Genomic DNA, 13,478 nt, shown 5'->3' on the forward strand with positions numbered 1-13,478 from the left:
GGGGGCAGAGTTTAAGGGGAGCAATTGTCTCTTTGCCCCCGCCATAACTGCCCCATGCAGAGTGCCGGAGACAGTCGCTAGCTCAGCCCCAATGCTGCCCCCTAAACACCAACAGCTGGGACTGGGGGGACATTTAGTACAGCCCCCCCCCAGGATAGAACCCAGGAGTCCTGACTGCAGATCCGGTGGGGGTGGGGGTGGGGGTGGGGGAAGGAAGAGCCCCTGGACTGTCCAGCCCAGAGAGAGAGAGAGAGAGAGAGAGAGAGAGAGAGAGAGAGAGTGTGTGTGTGTGTGTGTGTGTGTGTGTGTGTGTGTGTGTCCCTACTGCCCCCTGCTGGACAGAGTCAGAACTGCCCAGCCTGTCTCCCACTCCCTGCCTGCTCCCAGCTCTGGATCCACGTTCGCAGCCCCAGGAAGCTCCCAGCCATGGGATGGGGACCGCCATGTCCCCCAAGAAAGCAGAAGCAACATGATCATTCAACGCAAAGAACTTTATTAGACTGGGAGGAGGCAAAGGGGAAGGTCACACGGGAAGAGAAGGTGCTGACATTGGGGGGCTTTTCTCTCCCGGGGGCAATCATGTGGGGAGGTAGGGGGTGTCACCAGAGAAGGTGGAAGGCAGCATCTCTGGAACACCTCCTGTCTGGTGTGGGGGGGGGGCGCTTCAAGGCTGGGCTGCCAGTTCCTTGGCATCGTCTGTGGGGAAAGAAAGTTGTGGGATTAGATCTGTGCATCTCAGGGCATTGGGGCAGCATGGGGAGGGATACAACAGTGGGGGGAGGGCAGAAGGAAGGCAGCATTTGGTACTCAACCCCCACTGGCCATGGGACCAGTGCCTCAGTACTCCCAACCTGCAGCTGGGTTTCTTCCCTCAGCTCTCTCATTCCCGACCCATGGCCCCCTGCAACGGCAGCCCTGTCGGTGCCCTTCAGTCCCGACCCACAGTCCCCTGCTATCCCACCCTGCTGGTCCCTTCAGTCCTGGTCCATGGCCCCCTGCAACGCCAGCCCTGCTGGTGCCCCTCAGTCCCGACCCACAGCCCCCTGCAATCCCACATGATGTTGTTCTAGGATTAGTGAGTGGTGGGTTCTATGGTTAGGGGTTCTCCGGAGTCACTCAGGCCCCCACCCGCCTCACTGCACACAGTGCTGAGTTGTGCTTACCCATTGGGGGGGGGGTCAGGATCAGGCTAGAAAGGAGAGAAAGGGGAAGGTGAATCCAGGGAATCCCCCCCAAACTCACCCAATGCCCACTGTGGGGAAGGAAAGGCGATCACCCCATCTACCCTTCCTGGGTACCTATAGGCTATGTCAGTGTCTTTGTGAAGCAGGAGAAGGGGGAGAGGCTACAGGCTTAGGGTGCAGGCAGAAGGGATATTCCCATTGGAAGGGAAGAGGGCTGAGGTGGTGGGGGGCAGGGCTGGTGGGAAGAGATGTGGAAGGATGGGTTAGAGTTTTGGGCTGGAGGGTGGGAAAGTGTTGGAGGATGTGGGGACAGGTCAGGAAGCTGTGGGGGTGAACCGGAGAGATTTTTGTGGTTGGGGGGATGGGGCAGCTAGGCGCAAGTGCCCAGGAGGAGCACTGGTAAGCACACGGGATACGCGGGAGGGTTCCCTCATGGATCAGTAACTGTTTACAAGAGGAAAGAAAGGCTAGTAATCAGTGCTCAGTTTCACAATGGAGAGAGGTTCAGGGCATCCCTGCTATAATGGGTCCCGGTATACATCTGTTCTGCACTAAAGTCGTTGATACTTGTTGTACTTGTAGGAACTGATGCATTATAAGTCCTCCTGTTCCTTGCTCTTAAGTCACGCAAACAAAAAATCAAAACTAATTTGTACAAATGGAAGTCAGCTGCAGGGGAAAAAATTCCCTGCTTTCAGTTGTTTCGCTATAAGTCCAAGTTTTTTGGAATGTATCTTGGATTTATAGCGAGGACAAGGTCCTGCAGGGGGTCTGTGCTGGGACCAGAGCCATTCAACACATTCATAATGGTCCAGAAAAAGGGGTGAACAGTGAGGTGGCAAAATCTGCAGATGATACAAAATTACTCAGGATAGATAAGTCCAAAGCAGAGCATAAAGCGTTACAAAGGGATCTCACAAAACTGGGTGACCAGGCCCCATGAAGGCAGATGAAATTCAGTGTTGACAAATGCAAAGTAAGACACACTGGAAAACATAATCCCAATTCTGCATGTAAACCACTGAGGTCTAAAGTAACTGTTGCCGCTCAAGAACGAGCTCCTGGGCTACGTCTAGATTGCAACCCTTTTTCGTAAAAGGGATGCAAATTAGACGTAACGCAATTGCTAATGAAGCGGGGATTTAAATCTCCCCCGCTTCATTAGCATAAAAATGGCTGCCATTTTTTTTCGGCACGGAGCTTTGCCGGAAAAAAGCGCCAGTCTAGACGCGGATCTTTCGGAAAATAAAGCCTCTTAAAATAAGGGATAAGAGATTTTTCGGAAAAAGCTTTATTTTCCGAAAGATCCGCATCTAGACTGGCGCTTTTTTCCGGCAAAGCTCCGTGCTGAAAAAAGCAGCAGCCATTTTTATGCTAATGAAGCGGGGGAGATTTAAATCCCCGCTTCTTTAGCAATTGCGATACGTCTAATTTGCATCCCTTTTACGAAAAAGGGTTGCAATCTAGACATAGCACTGGAGTAATTGTGCCTAGTTCTCGGACAACATCTGCTCCATGTGCAGCAGTTGTCAAAAAAGCGAACCGAATGTTGGGAATCAATAGGAAAGGGAGATAAGACAGAAAATATCATAATGTCACTGTAGAAATCTGTCGGGTGCCCACACCTTGAATACTGCGTGCTGATCTGGTTGCTCCATCTCCAAAAATTGGAAAACAACGAGTAGTCCAGTGGCACCTTAGAGAGACGAACACAAATATAGATAGTAGCATGAGCATTTGTTGGCAAATGGGTTGTGCCCACGAAAGCGCATGATACTGTCTATATCTGTGTTAGTCTCTAAGGTGCCACGGGACAACTTGTTGTTTCAAAGTTACAGACTAGCGCAGCTACCCCTGTGAGTTGGAATTGGAGAAAGTGCAGAAAAGGGTAGCAAAAACTATTAGGAGGATGGAACAGCTTCCATGAGAGACTAAAGAGACTGGGATTATACAGCTTGGAACAGAGAGCACTAAGGAGGGGAAAGGACAGAGGTCTATAAAATCAGGATGGCTGTGTCTAGACTGGCAAGTTTTTCCGCAAAATCATCTGCTTTTGCGGAAAAACTTGCCAGCTGTCTACACTGGCCGCTTGAATTTCCGCAAAAGCACTGACGATCTCATGTAAGATTGTCAGTGCTTTTGCGGAAATACTATGCTGCTCCCATTCGGGCAAAAGTCTTTTTCCGAAAGACTTTTGCGCAAAATGGCCAGTGTAGACAGCAGAGATTTCTTTTCCGCAAAAAAGCCCCGATTGCGAAAATGGCAATCCGGGCTTTTTTGTGGAAAAGCGCGTCTAGATTGGCCACGGACGCTTTTCCGCAAAAAGTGCTTTTGCGGAAAAGCGTCCTGCCAATCTAGATGCGATTTTCCGAAAATGCTTTTAACGGAAAACTTTTCCGTTAAAAGCATTTCTGGAAAATCATGCCAGTGTAGACGTAGCCGATGGGTATAGAGAAAGTGACTAAGGAAGGGTTATTTACTCCCTCCCATAACACAGGAACCACGGGGCACCTAATGAAATGAACAGGCAGCTGGTTTCAAACAACCCTAAGGAAATATTTCTTCACACAACACAGTTAGCACTTGTTGCCAGGGGATATTGTGAGGGCTTAAAAGGTAACTGGACTCAGAAAAGAATTATGTGAGTTCATGAAGGACGGGCCCATCAATGGCTATTAGCCAAGCTAGTCAGTGACACAACCCCATGCTCTGGCTGTCTCTTAACCTCCAACTGTCAGAAGCTGGGAGTGGATGACAGTGGATGGATCATCTAACACAACTGCCTGTTCTGTTCCTTCTGGGGTACCTGGCACTGGACACTGTCAGAGACAGGACATGGTCCTAGATGGACCATTGGTCTGACCAGGTATGGCTGGTCTTATGTTCTTAAGCTGGTTGAGAGTGTACTACAGGATAAGGGGAGCCAGAGGGAGGCCCTGAACGACAGTGAGGAGAGTGCCAGAGTGGGGGTATACTATGGGGTAGGAGAGCTATACCAATGGGGAGGCTGGAGGAGGCCTAGGGTCAGAGTGGGAGGTTATGGGGGCTGAGCCAATGGGGAAGTTGATGAGTTGGAGGCCAAGGGTTGGGGTGGTAGGTACTGGAGGGGATGGTAGGACCAAAGGGGGTTCATGGGGGACTATACCAAATGGGGAAGTAGAGAGGTGAGAGTTTGGGATGAGGGTGTGAGGGGGCCTGTACCAAAGCAGAAGTAGAAGGGTGGAGGCCTGGGGGACCATACCAATGGGGATATAGAGAGGTAGTAGTCTGTGTGGCGGTACCAACAGGAAATTAGAAGGGTAGGGGTCTCAATGACTTTACCAACAGGAAAGTATAGGGGTAAGCGGCTGGGGGACTGTACCAATATGAAAGTAGAGGGGTGGGAGGTCTATGGGGCTTTGCCAATGGGGAAGTAGAGGGGTGGGAGTCTGGGGAACCATACCAATGGGAAAGTAGAAGGGCAGCTTCTCCTTGTAAATCTCCTCATCCTTCTCCTGGAAGACACAGATCACCAGCCGGTCAACCTGCCAGGTGTGAGCGGGGATGTGGGTCAGTGGGGGGGATGGACTCCTTTGTCTCGGGGTGTGGGGGGAGGGCTCAAGGGTTGGCAGAGCTGAGAACTGCAGGTCTGGGCACTTGGTCTAAACAGACACAACTCCCCCCATCATCACTCCCCTGGGTCACAGTGGTGTGAGCCCAGCCATGGGTACAAACAGCCTCGTGCCCACACCACATTCACACCCACGTGCATGCTCACATACACCCATGTGACTGCTCACCCCCTCACCCCCACGCACAATGCCCAAGGGCCTCCACGGCCAGGTGGTCACAGGCTGTTCCATGCACACTCCCATCTGCCCCACTCAGGCCTGGCCAAAGAGTGTGCAGGGCCCAAGGCAGCATGCTGAGCTGCACAGCTGCGTAGCTCCCGGCAGGGTGGGCAGGGCTGGGAGCTGGGCAGCGCAGGGCCCTGAATGCGCAGAGCTGCGGGGCCCTGAATGCACGGGGCCCAAGGCGACTGCCTTGCTTGTCTTGCCCAAAGGCCAGGCCTGGCCCCACTGTTCGCATCCCCTTGCTCCCACGGGCTGTGAGGTGCTCCTGGACCTGCCCCACCCAGCAGGGGGTGCCCCCGCGCTTTCTCTCACCTTCTCCTTGTTCACCTCCAGCCACTCCCGCAGCGTCCTCAGAACGACCTCGGCCGCGGCATCATTGGGATACCCTGGGGGCAAAGCAGCACGGATCAGAGCCAGGGTCTGGATCCATCCCCCCACCGGCCGGGCCAGGAGAGGAGCTCAAGTCCCTGACCCAGCCCGTACTCACCGAACACGCCTGTAGAGAGACAGGGGAAAGCCTGGGAGGAGAGAGAGCAGGTGAGAGAGACGCCTGCCACAACCGCAACTGCCACCCCGTATGGCTGCCCCCAGAACCCTGCCCCCCACAGCACCATCCTCCCCACACTGCCCCCCATTGCCCGTCCCTCTCACGCCCCCCAACCTGCTTCACCTCGCCCTGCCCCCTCCAACCTCTTCCCCTTCTGCATAAACCTCCTTTCTCCCCAACTGCATGACCCCCTAGCAAATCCCAGCCCCCTCGTGTGCCCCCAGGCTCTCACCACTGTGCGGAGTTTGTTCTCCAAGGCCACTTTCAGGCTGTTCTTGTAGCAGTTCTCCAGCTCCTTTTCCTGGGAGGCGCTTGGCTCCCCCTGGGCAATGGGACCCACAGTGTGAATGACGTCTGCACAGGGGGAAGGCAGGGATGAGAGCTAGGGAGACCCCCTTGCCCCGCCCTGCAGCACAGCACCCCCTAGCGCTGCACTGGCTGCGGGGGAGAGCGCCCCCTACAGAGCCCACAGCCCTGGGAAGCCTTCCATTCATGCGCTGCCCTATGGGCAGGCTCAGGGCACAGGCTCGGGGTGGGGGCAGCGGCACCACCTGGTGGCTGCATTTGGTACTGAGCCACGTGCCCCTGAGCCCAGGGGCAGGGAGACGGGTGAGACTGCAGTGAAATCTGGACCTGGCAAGGGGAGGTTTTAAGGGGCTTTTCCAGACTCCTCCTTTCATCCCACCCTCCCCGGATACCCCCTCTAATCCTCCCACTTCTCTCCCTCCCCACCCCCCCCATCTAACCTTCCCCCCTCCTCCTTCTCTCCCCACACCCCATCTAACCATCCCTCCCCCTTTTCTCCCTCCCCACACCCCCATCTAACCCTCCCCCTCTTCCCTCCCCAGACACCCCACCTAACCCTCCCTCCCTCTTCTCTCACTCCCCACACCTCATCTAACTCTCCCTCCCTTCTCCCTCCCTCCCCCATCTAATCCTCCCCCTCTCTTCCCTCCCTCCCCAGACATCCCCCTCTATCCCTCCATCCCACACATGTCCCTCCCTCTCTCCCTAAATGGCTGGAAGGTCTGAGAGTCACTTTGCCAGCACCCAGCCGGCTTCCCTAGCCCCTGTGGGCCCTCCCTGACTCTGAGGGAAATGCCCTGAGACTGTGTGTGTGGCTCTTGCCACATCTGCCCTGTGATGAAACCGTGAGAACTGGACTTCTCTGCCCAGGGCCATGGCAGTGGCTGCTCCTTTCCAAGTGCCCACACATGCAGGGCCGGATTAAGAAAGGGGCTTTAAGGACTGCAGCCTGGGGCCCCCTTAGCTGGGGGTCCTGGGCTGCAGCCCCTCACGCCCCATGTGCTGTGTTCTCAGCAGTCTCTGCCTGGCAGCGGGGGGAAGGGCAGAGGGAATGGCAGCGCCATGGCAAGCACTGGAGTCCCACCCTGGGAATCTCTGTCCCAGCACTCCCTTTGTCTGCAAGCCCCGCCCCTGCAGCTCCCATTGGCCACCATCCCTGGTCAGTAGGAGCTGCAGGGGCGGTGCCTGCAACCGAGCATGATCCACCTGTTCTCCTGCCCCCCACCATGGGAGCTGCTCCAGACCCCAGGAAAGCGCCTGCATCCCTAGCTCCTTCCCACACCCAACCTCCTGTCCAGAACCCGCTCCCCCACCCCAACCTCCTGCCCTGAGCCTCCTTCCCCACTCCAACCTCTCCAACACACACACACACGCCCTGACTTTTTGGAGCCACCAGTAAATCCTCTGCCCTGCTCTGTGCCCCGCATCTGCATCCCCTCCTCTCTTGCTCACTGCGGGTAGTGCCATGAGGCTGCCTGGCCCTCCGGCATCCCTCCTGCGCCTCCGGCCGCCTGTCCATCCCATGCTGCCGGCACAGGGATGGATATTAATGAGCCCCACTGGCAGACCCCTCCACCCATTGCCCTTTTCCACGGCAGACGAGGCTGCTGGGACGCTGTGTGGGGCCAGACGGGTGGGGTATTCACACACGTTGCTCAGAACGCTGGGCATCAAGGATCAGCCTTGCCAGCCCTGGCGAGGAGTTAGCTTCCCCACAGCCCAGCTGCCTCTGCCCCCAGAGACCCCTCTGCTGCAACTATCCTGGCCATGGGCAACCCCCGCTCTGCCGGTGCCCCTCACTCCTGACCCATAGCCCCCTGCTATCCCAGCACTGAGCACCAACTGAACTGAGCTGCAATGATGACAACAGAGACCTGGCAGCTCAATGCATGAGTGTCAGGGGCTGGGTCTGTAGCTGGGTGTGTGTGTGGGAGGTGGGAGCTGTGGGGGGACTGGGAACCCTCCATCTGTTTTGTATTCGTGACACACACGCAGCAAGCGCTGAGCCGGAGCCCAGCAAAGGTCAGAGCTGTCATTGCTCCCCATGCACGGCGCCCACCTGGCCCTGGGACTCTTCAGCTTGGACCCAGGTCTGGAAATGCTTTGACAAGATCCCCCACCTCCATCCCCAGGCCAGAGCAGCGCCCCTCCCCCGCTGCAGCTCACCTCTGGCCTGGCTCTGCTCACTTGGGGGGTAGCATGGGATGCAGTGTCCTTCCTAACCTTTGTCCAGTCTGGCTGGAACCCAGGAATCCTGAATCCCAGCCCCCTGCTCAGCCCCATTGTGTTCCATCCCCTGCCTGGAGCCAGGCAGAGCCCAGGCGTCCTGGCTCCTAGCCCCCTGACTCTAACCACTAGACCCCACTTCCCTCCCAGAGCCAGGGACAGAACCCAGGAGTCCTGGCTTCCAGCCCCACTCTCCCTTTCAGTCTCCAGCACCTGTGGGCTCTGCAGTGACTCAATCTCACATTGGGAGGTGCTGGCTCCATTCAGCCCAATCACCTGGCTGCTGTTGTCCTGAGGTGTCGGGGGGGCAGGGGCTGAGGGGCCTGGTCCTGCTGCTTGTGTAAATGCCAGTGAGTGGTGTGTGAGCAAGATCGATGTGTAGGTACGTGATCAGTGTGTGTGTGTGTGTGTGTGTGTGTGTGTGAGATCCAGGGTGAGATCAGCGTGTGCATGTGATCTCGATGTCTGTGCGCATGTGTGACTGGTGTGTGCAATCAGCAGAGATTCTAATTTTCCATGATAAAAAAGCCGAATTTCTCTTATGAAACCCCGCAGCAATCAGTGTTTTTCCACAATTAAGTGTCAGACAGACCCACAGTCCCCATGCCGCAACACAGACAGGGATCAGCTAAACATGATGGCTTATGGTCACACAGGAGAACCCCACAGAGCTGAGCAGCCATTGCCTGGGTCTCTGCATTTAACTGACCTACCAGCTGCCTGGAGCTGACAGAGGCCGAGACCGATGGGTGGCCAGAGCTGGTGGGTGGCCATGGTCAGGCCAGGGTGGCTCCAGGCAGCTTGTAGTTTGGTTAATAGGCGAGCTAGATACATGAGGCTCTACTGCACAAAGACACAAAAACCCCAAAATCTAATGATTCGCTATAAAAATGTAAATTCTGCATTTTAATTCTGGCAAATGGATTCCTAGGATCCCTGATAATCAGAGAGTGAAATCAGTCAGTGATCAGTATGTAGGAGAGATCGGTGCATGTATGTCTATAAGACCAGTGTGTGCGCTGAGATCAGTGTGTAAGATCAGGGGCATGTGAGATCAGTGTGTGAGTGTGCGATCACAGCCCTGCCACTACCCTCTCCATTGCTGCCTGGTACACCATGCCTCTCCCTGACAGCCTGGTCGATAGCACTTTGCATTTGCCGTCCATGTCTATAATATCAGTCTGATAAATAGAGTGCTGTCCTGCTCCCCCCCCCCCCACGTTATTGATAACCCACAAGGCCAGCAGCCAGGGGCCTGTGTGACAGATTTCCCCAGCGCTGCAGGTGGACAGGGGAAGAGGGGGGCTAGAAGGAGCTGTAGGATGAGAAGATTGGAGCCCAGTAGGAGGCACTTTCCCCTAATTGTCAGTACTGCCCTCTGTCCCCGCACGGTGTTAGCGGAGCTGGGCTGCATCTTCTTCCCTCACTACCTGTCCCAGATCAGCAGGGGGTGGGTGAGACACCTTCCTGCTCCCAGTGTGCACGTCCATGAGAGGGCTGAATGGGAAGGGGTGGATGTGATATCTTGTGTGTAACATCTCGGTCGGGTCTGTGCCACGCCTGGCACAACGGGGGCCTGATCTCGGTCAGGTCTGTGCCACGCCTGGCATAACGGGGGCCTGATCTCGGTCAGGTCTGTGCCACGCCTGGCATAACGGGGGCCTGATCTCGGTCAGGTCTGTGCCACGCCTGGCATAACGGGGGCCTGATCTCGGTCAGGTCTGTGCCACGCCTGGCATAACGGGGGCCTGATCTCGGTCGGGTCTGTGCCACGCCTGGCACAACGGGGGCCTGATCTCGGTCGGGTCTGTGCCGCGCCTGGCACAACGGGGGCCTGATCTCGGTCGGGTCTGTGCCGCGCCTGGCACAACGGGGGCCTGATCTCGGTCGGGTCTGTGCCGCGCCTGGCACAACGGGGGCCTGATCTCGGTCGGGTCTGTGCCGCGCCTGGCATAACGGGGGCCTGATCTCGGTCGGGTCTGTGCCGCGCCTGGCACAACGGGGGCCTGATCTCGGTCGGGTCTGTGCCGCGCCTGGCACAACGGGGGCCTGATCTCGGTCGGGTCTGTGCCGCGCCTGGCACAACGGGGGCCTGATCTCGGTCGGGTCTGTGCCGCGCCTGGCACAACGGGGGCCTGATCTCGGTCGGGTCTGTGCCGCGCCTGGCACAACGGGGGCCTGATCTCGGTCGGGTCTGTGCCGCGCCTGGCACAACGGGGGCCTGATCTCGGTCGGGTCTGTGCCGCGCCTGGCACAACGGGGGCCTGATCTCGGTCGGGTCTGTGCCGCGCCTGGCACAACGGGGGCCTGATCTCGGTCGGGTCTGTGCCGCGCCTGGCACAACGGGGGCCTGATCTCGGTCGGGTCTGTGCCGCGCCTGGCACAACGGGGGCCTGATCTCGGTCGGGTCTGTGCCGCGCCTGGCACAACGGGGGCCTGATCTCGGTCGGGTCTGTGCCGCGCCTGGCACAACGGGGGCCTGATCTCGGTCGGGTCTGTGCCGCGCCTGGCATAACGGGGGCCTGATCTCGGTCGGGTCTGTGCCGCGCCTGGCACAACGGGGGCCTGATCTCGGTCGGGTCTGTGCCGCGCCTGGCACAACGGGGGCCTGATCTCGGTCGGGTCTGTGCCGCGCCTGGCACAACGGGGGCCTGATCTCGGTCGGGTCTGTGCCGCGCCTGGCACAACGGGGGCCTGATCTCGGTCGGGTCTGTGCCGCGCCTGGCACAACGGGGGCCTGATCTCGGTCGGGTCTGTGCCGCGCCTGGCACAACGGGGGCCTGATCTCGGTCGGGTCTGTGCCGCGCCTGGCATAACGGGGGCCTGATCTCGGTCGGGTCTGTGCCGCGCCTGGCATAACGGGGGCCTGATCTCGGTCGGGTCTGTGCCGCGCCTGGCACAACGGGGGCCTGATCTCGGTCGGGTCTGTGCCGCGCCTGGCATAACGGGGGCCTGATCTCGGTCGGGTCTGTGCCATGCCTGGCATAACGGGGGCCTGATCTCGGTCGGGTCTGTGCCATGCCTGGCATAACGGGGGCCTGATCTCGGTCGGGTCTGTGCCGCGCCTGGCATAACGGGGGCCTGATCTCGGTCGGGTCTGTGCCGCGCCTGGCATAACGGGGGCCTGATCTCGGTCGGGTCTGTGCCGCGCCTGGCATAACGGGGGCCTGATCTCGGTCGGGTCTGTGCCACGCCTGGCACAACAGGGGCCTGATCTCGGTCGGGTCTGTGCCGTGCCTGGCACAACGGGGGCCTGATCTCGGTCGGGTCTGTGCCACGGCTGGCATAACGGGGGCCTGATCTCAGTCGGGTCTGTGCCGCGCCTGGCACAACGGGGGCCTGATCTTGGTCGGGTCTGTGCCATGCCTGGCACAACAGGGGCCTGATCTCGGTCGGGTCTGTGCCACGCCTGGCATAATGGGGGCCTGATCTCGGTCGGGTCTGTGCCACGCCTGGCATAACGGGGGCCTGATCTCGGTCGGGTCTGTGCCACGCCTGGCATAACGGGGGCCTGATCTCGGTCGGGTCTGTGCCACGCCTGGCATAACGGGGGCCTGATCTCGGTCGGGTCTGTGCCACGCCTGGCATAACGGGGGCCTGATCTCGGTCAACAGTCCTTAACCAGAAGAGCTTACAATCTAAATACTCAAGGGTTGGGGTGCGGTGGGACGACAGAGCTGCGCAGGGGAAAGGATTTGCCCATGGCAAATGGCAACAGAGTCCTGACTCCCAGTCCTGTGCCCCACCCTCTGGGCCAGCCTAAGCCAAAGACTCCAGGAGCCATTTGCAATGACCCAGTGGGGTTGGAGTCTGCCACTCTGCCCCACATTGCAATGGCTCTGGGCATGGTCCCCTCTCCCAGGGGCCAGCTGCACCTCATGTCACGATGTAGTCAATGAGACTTGGGGGTCAGGAGTAGAGAACAACTCCCCTATCCCTGGCAGATCTCATTCCTGCTCCCTCCCTTCCAGCAGGATGGGGGGAGCTCTTTGTGCCTCTGCTCTGGGGGGGAACATGCAGTGTGTGTGTGGGGACCTGCCTACCCTATACACACACCTACACACACACACACACATGCAGACTTTGCAGACACTGCTTTACAGCCACACAATAAGCTGTGGAACTACTTGCCACAAGATGTCACTGGAAGGCAGCAAATTCACAAGGAATAACAGGAAGGGCTTTAGAACAGGGAGCCAGGACTCTTGGGGTCACGCCCAGCTCTGGGAAGGGAATGGAGTCCAGTGATTAGAGCTAAACTGAGAGCTAGACTCCTGCGGAGTGGGACCTAGTGATTAGAGCAGCCTGTAGCCATGATCTGCCATGCAGGCCACTGACCCGAGGGTCTGGCTGGGCATATGGATGTGGCCCCGCCGTCCCTTGATGAGCAGAACAGCTGGCTCGGCTACTGCAGTATATCCCCATGGGGCGAGCCCTGAAATGTAGCCGGAGGATTGTGCTGCTTCTTGCACCCTCTCTGACTCCACAACCTGACACCCCCAAATCCACAATCTGACAGATCCACACACAACCCCCAGCCAACCTGCCCCAGCTTAACACACAACCCCACTTTATATACACACATCAGGACCCTCTGCCATCCACACCCATTCAGCCACAGCCGGATTCCCCAGCACTCCCCAACCACTCAGAGCTGGGATCCTCCCAGCCCTCTGCAGCTAGGCGCCCGCTGGCCCAGCTCCCCCCACTGAGGGATGGCAGCCAGCAGCACGGAGCTGTGTGTGTCACATCTCTCAGAGGCCCCAGTTCCCCAGATGCAGCTTGTTTTCCACATGTGCTTCTGCTGGCATGCAGGTGATGAAACTCAGGGGTGGGTGTGCACGTCTGAGTGCGTTGACTGTGCGCATGCACCTCTGGGGATGTGTGTTGTGCAGGTGTGGACATGTAGGCAGCAGCGTGTGTACCTGCACTCAGCGTGCCCTTGCCGGGGTGTGTGTCCACATGTGCCCATGTTTGCACAAGTGGAAGTTGTCTGTCACAGAGGCTGTACAAACAGCCAGCTGACTTGCTGGGACTCAGGCCCCCTGCTGAACTCACACAAACACACTGCCCAGCTCAGGGCATCTGCCCCCTGTTCCTCCTGCCATGTTTGCACTGGGCAAAGTGCTACTCAGGAGCTGTTCACCAGTCTGTCTGGTGATGCGGCTCTCTGTGTTAGGTACCTAAACTGGGGTATCATACTTTTGAAATGAGTATCTCTTTGATGTCCCCTCCCCGCTTTATACACACATTAGTGTGTGAGGCCAGGAGTGCTGATATCCCTGTTACACAGAGGGGAAACTGAGGCACTGACAGGCAAAGTGATTTGTCCAGGGTCCCACAGGAAAGCTGGAGCCGAGCAGGGACTCAAACTGGCTCTCT

General features: G+C 57.9%; 1 protein-coding gene across 4 annotated transcripts in view; it reads right to left on the reverse strand.

Moving 5' to 3' along the window:
• Positions 1 to 472: 472 nt before the first annotated feature.
• The window catches only part of MACROD1 (mono-ADP ribosylhydrolase 1), a 227,060-nt gene continuing 214,054 nt past the window's right edge, over positions 473 to 13,478 (reverse strand). For 3 of the 4 annotated variants that reach the window (XM_089781167.1, XM_089781166.1, XM_075939105.2), the window contains 5 exons: positions 5,797 to 5,918; positions 5,505 to 5,535; positions 5,330 to 5,403; positions 4,627 to 4,708; positions 473 to 696 (listed from right to left, as the gene is read on the reverse strand). In XM_089781167.1, the coding sequence (XP_089637293.1) occupies positions 665 to 696; positions 4,627 to 4,708; positions 5,330 to 5,403; positions 5,505 to 5,535; positions 5,797 to 5,918 (341 nt within the window). In that variant the 3' untranslated portion in view covers positions 473 to 664. Of the gene's footprint in view, positions 697 to 1,163; positions 1,190 to 4,626; positions 4,709 to 5,329; positions 5,404 to 5,504; positions 5,536 to 5,796; positions 5,919 to 13,478 lie in introns of all 4 variants that reach the window. The other variant, XM_075939106.2, reaches the window with a different exon arrangement.

Source organism: Pelodiscus sinensis, chromosome 11, assembly GCF_052426305.1.
Source record: "Pelodiscus sinensis isolate ZL-2025 chromosome 11, ASM5242630v1, whole genome shotgun sequence".
Classification (NCBI taxonomy): domain Eukaryota; kingdom Metazoa; phylum Chordata; order Testudines; family Trionychidae; genus Pelodiscus; species Pelodiscus sinensis.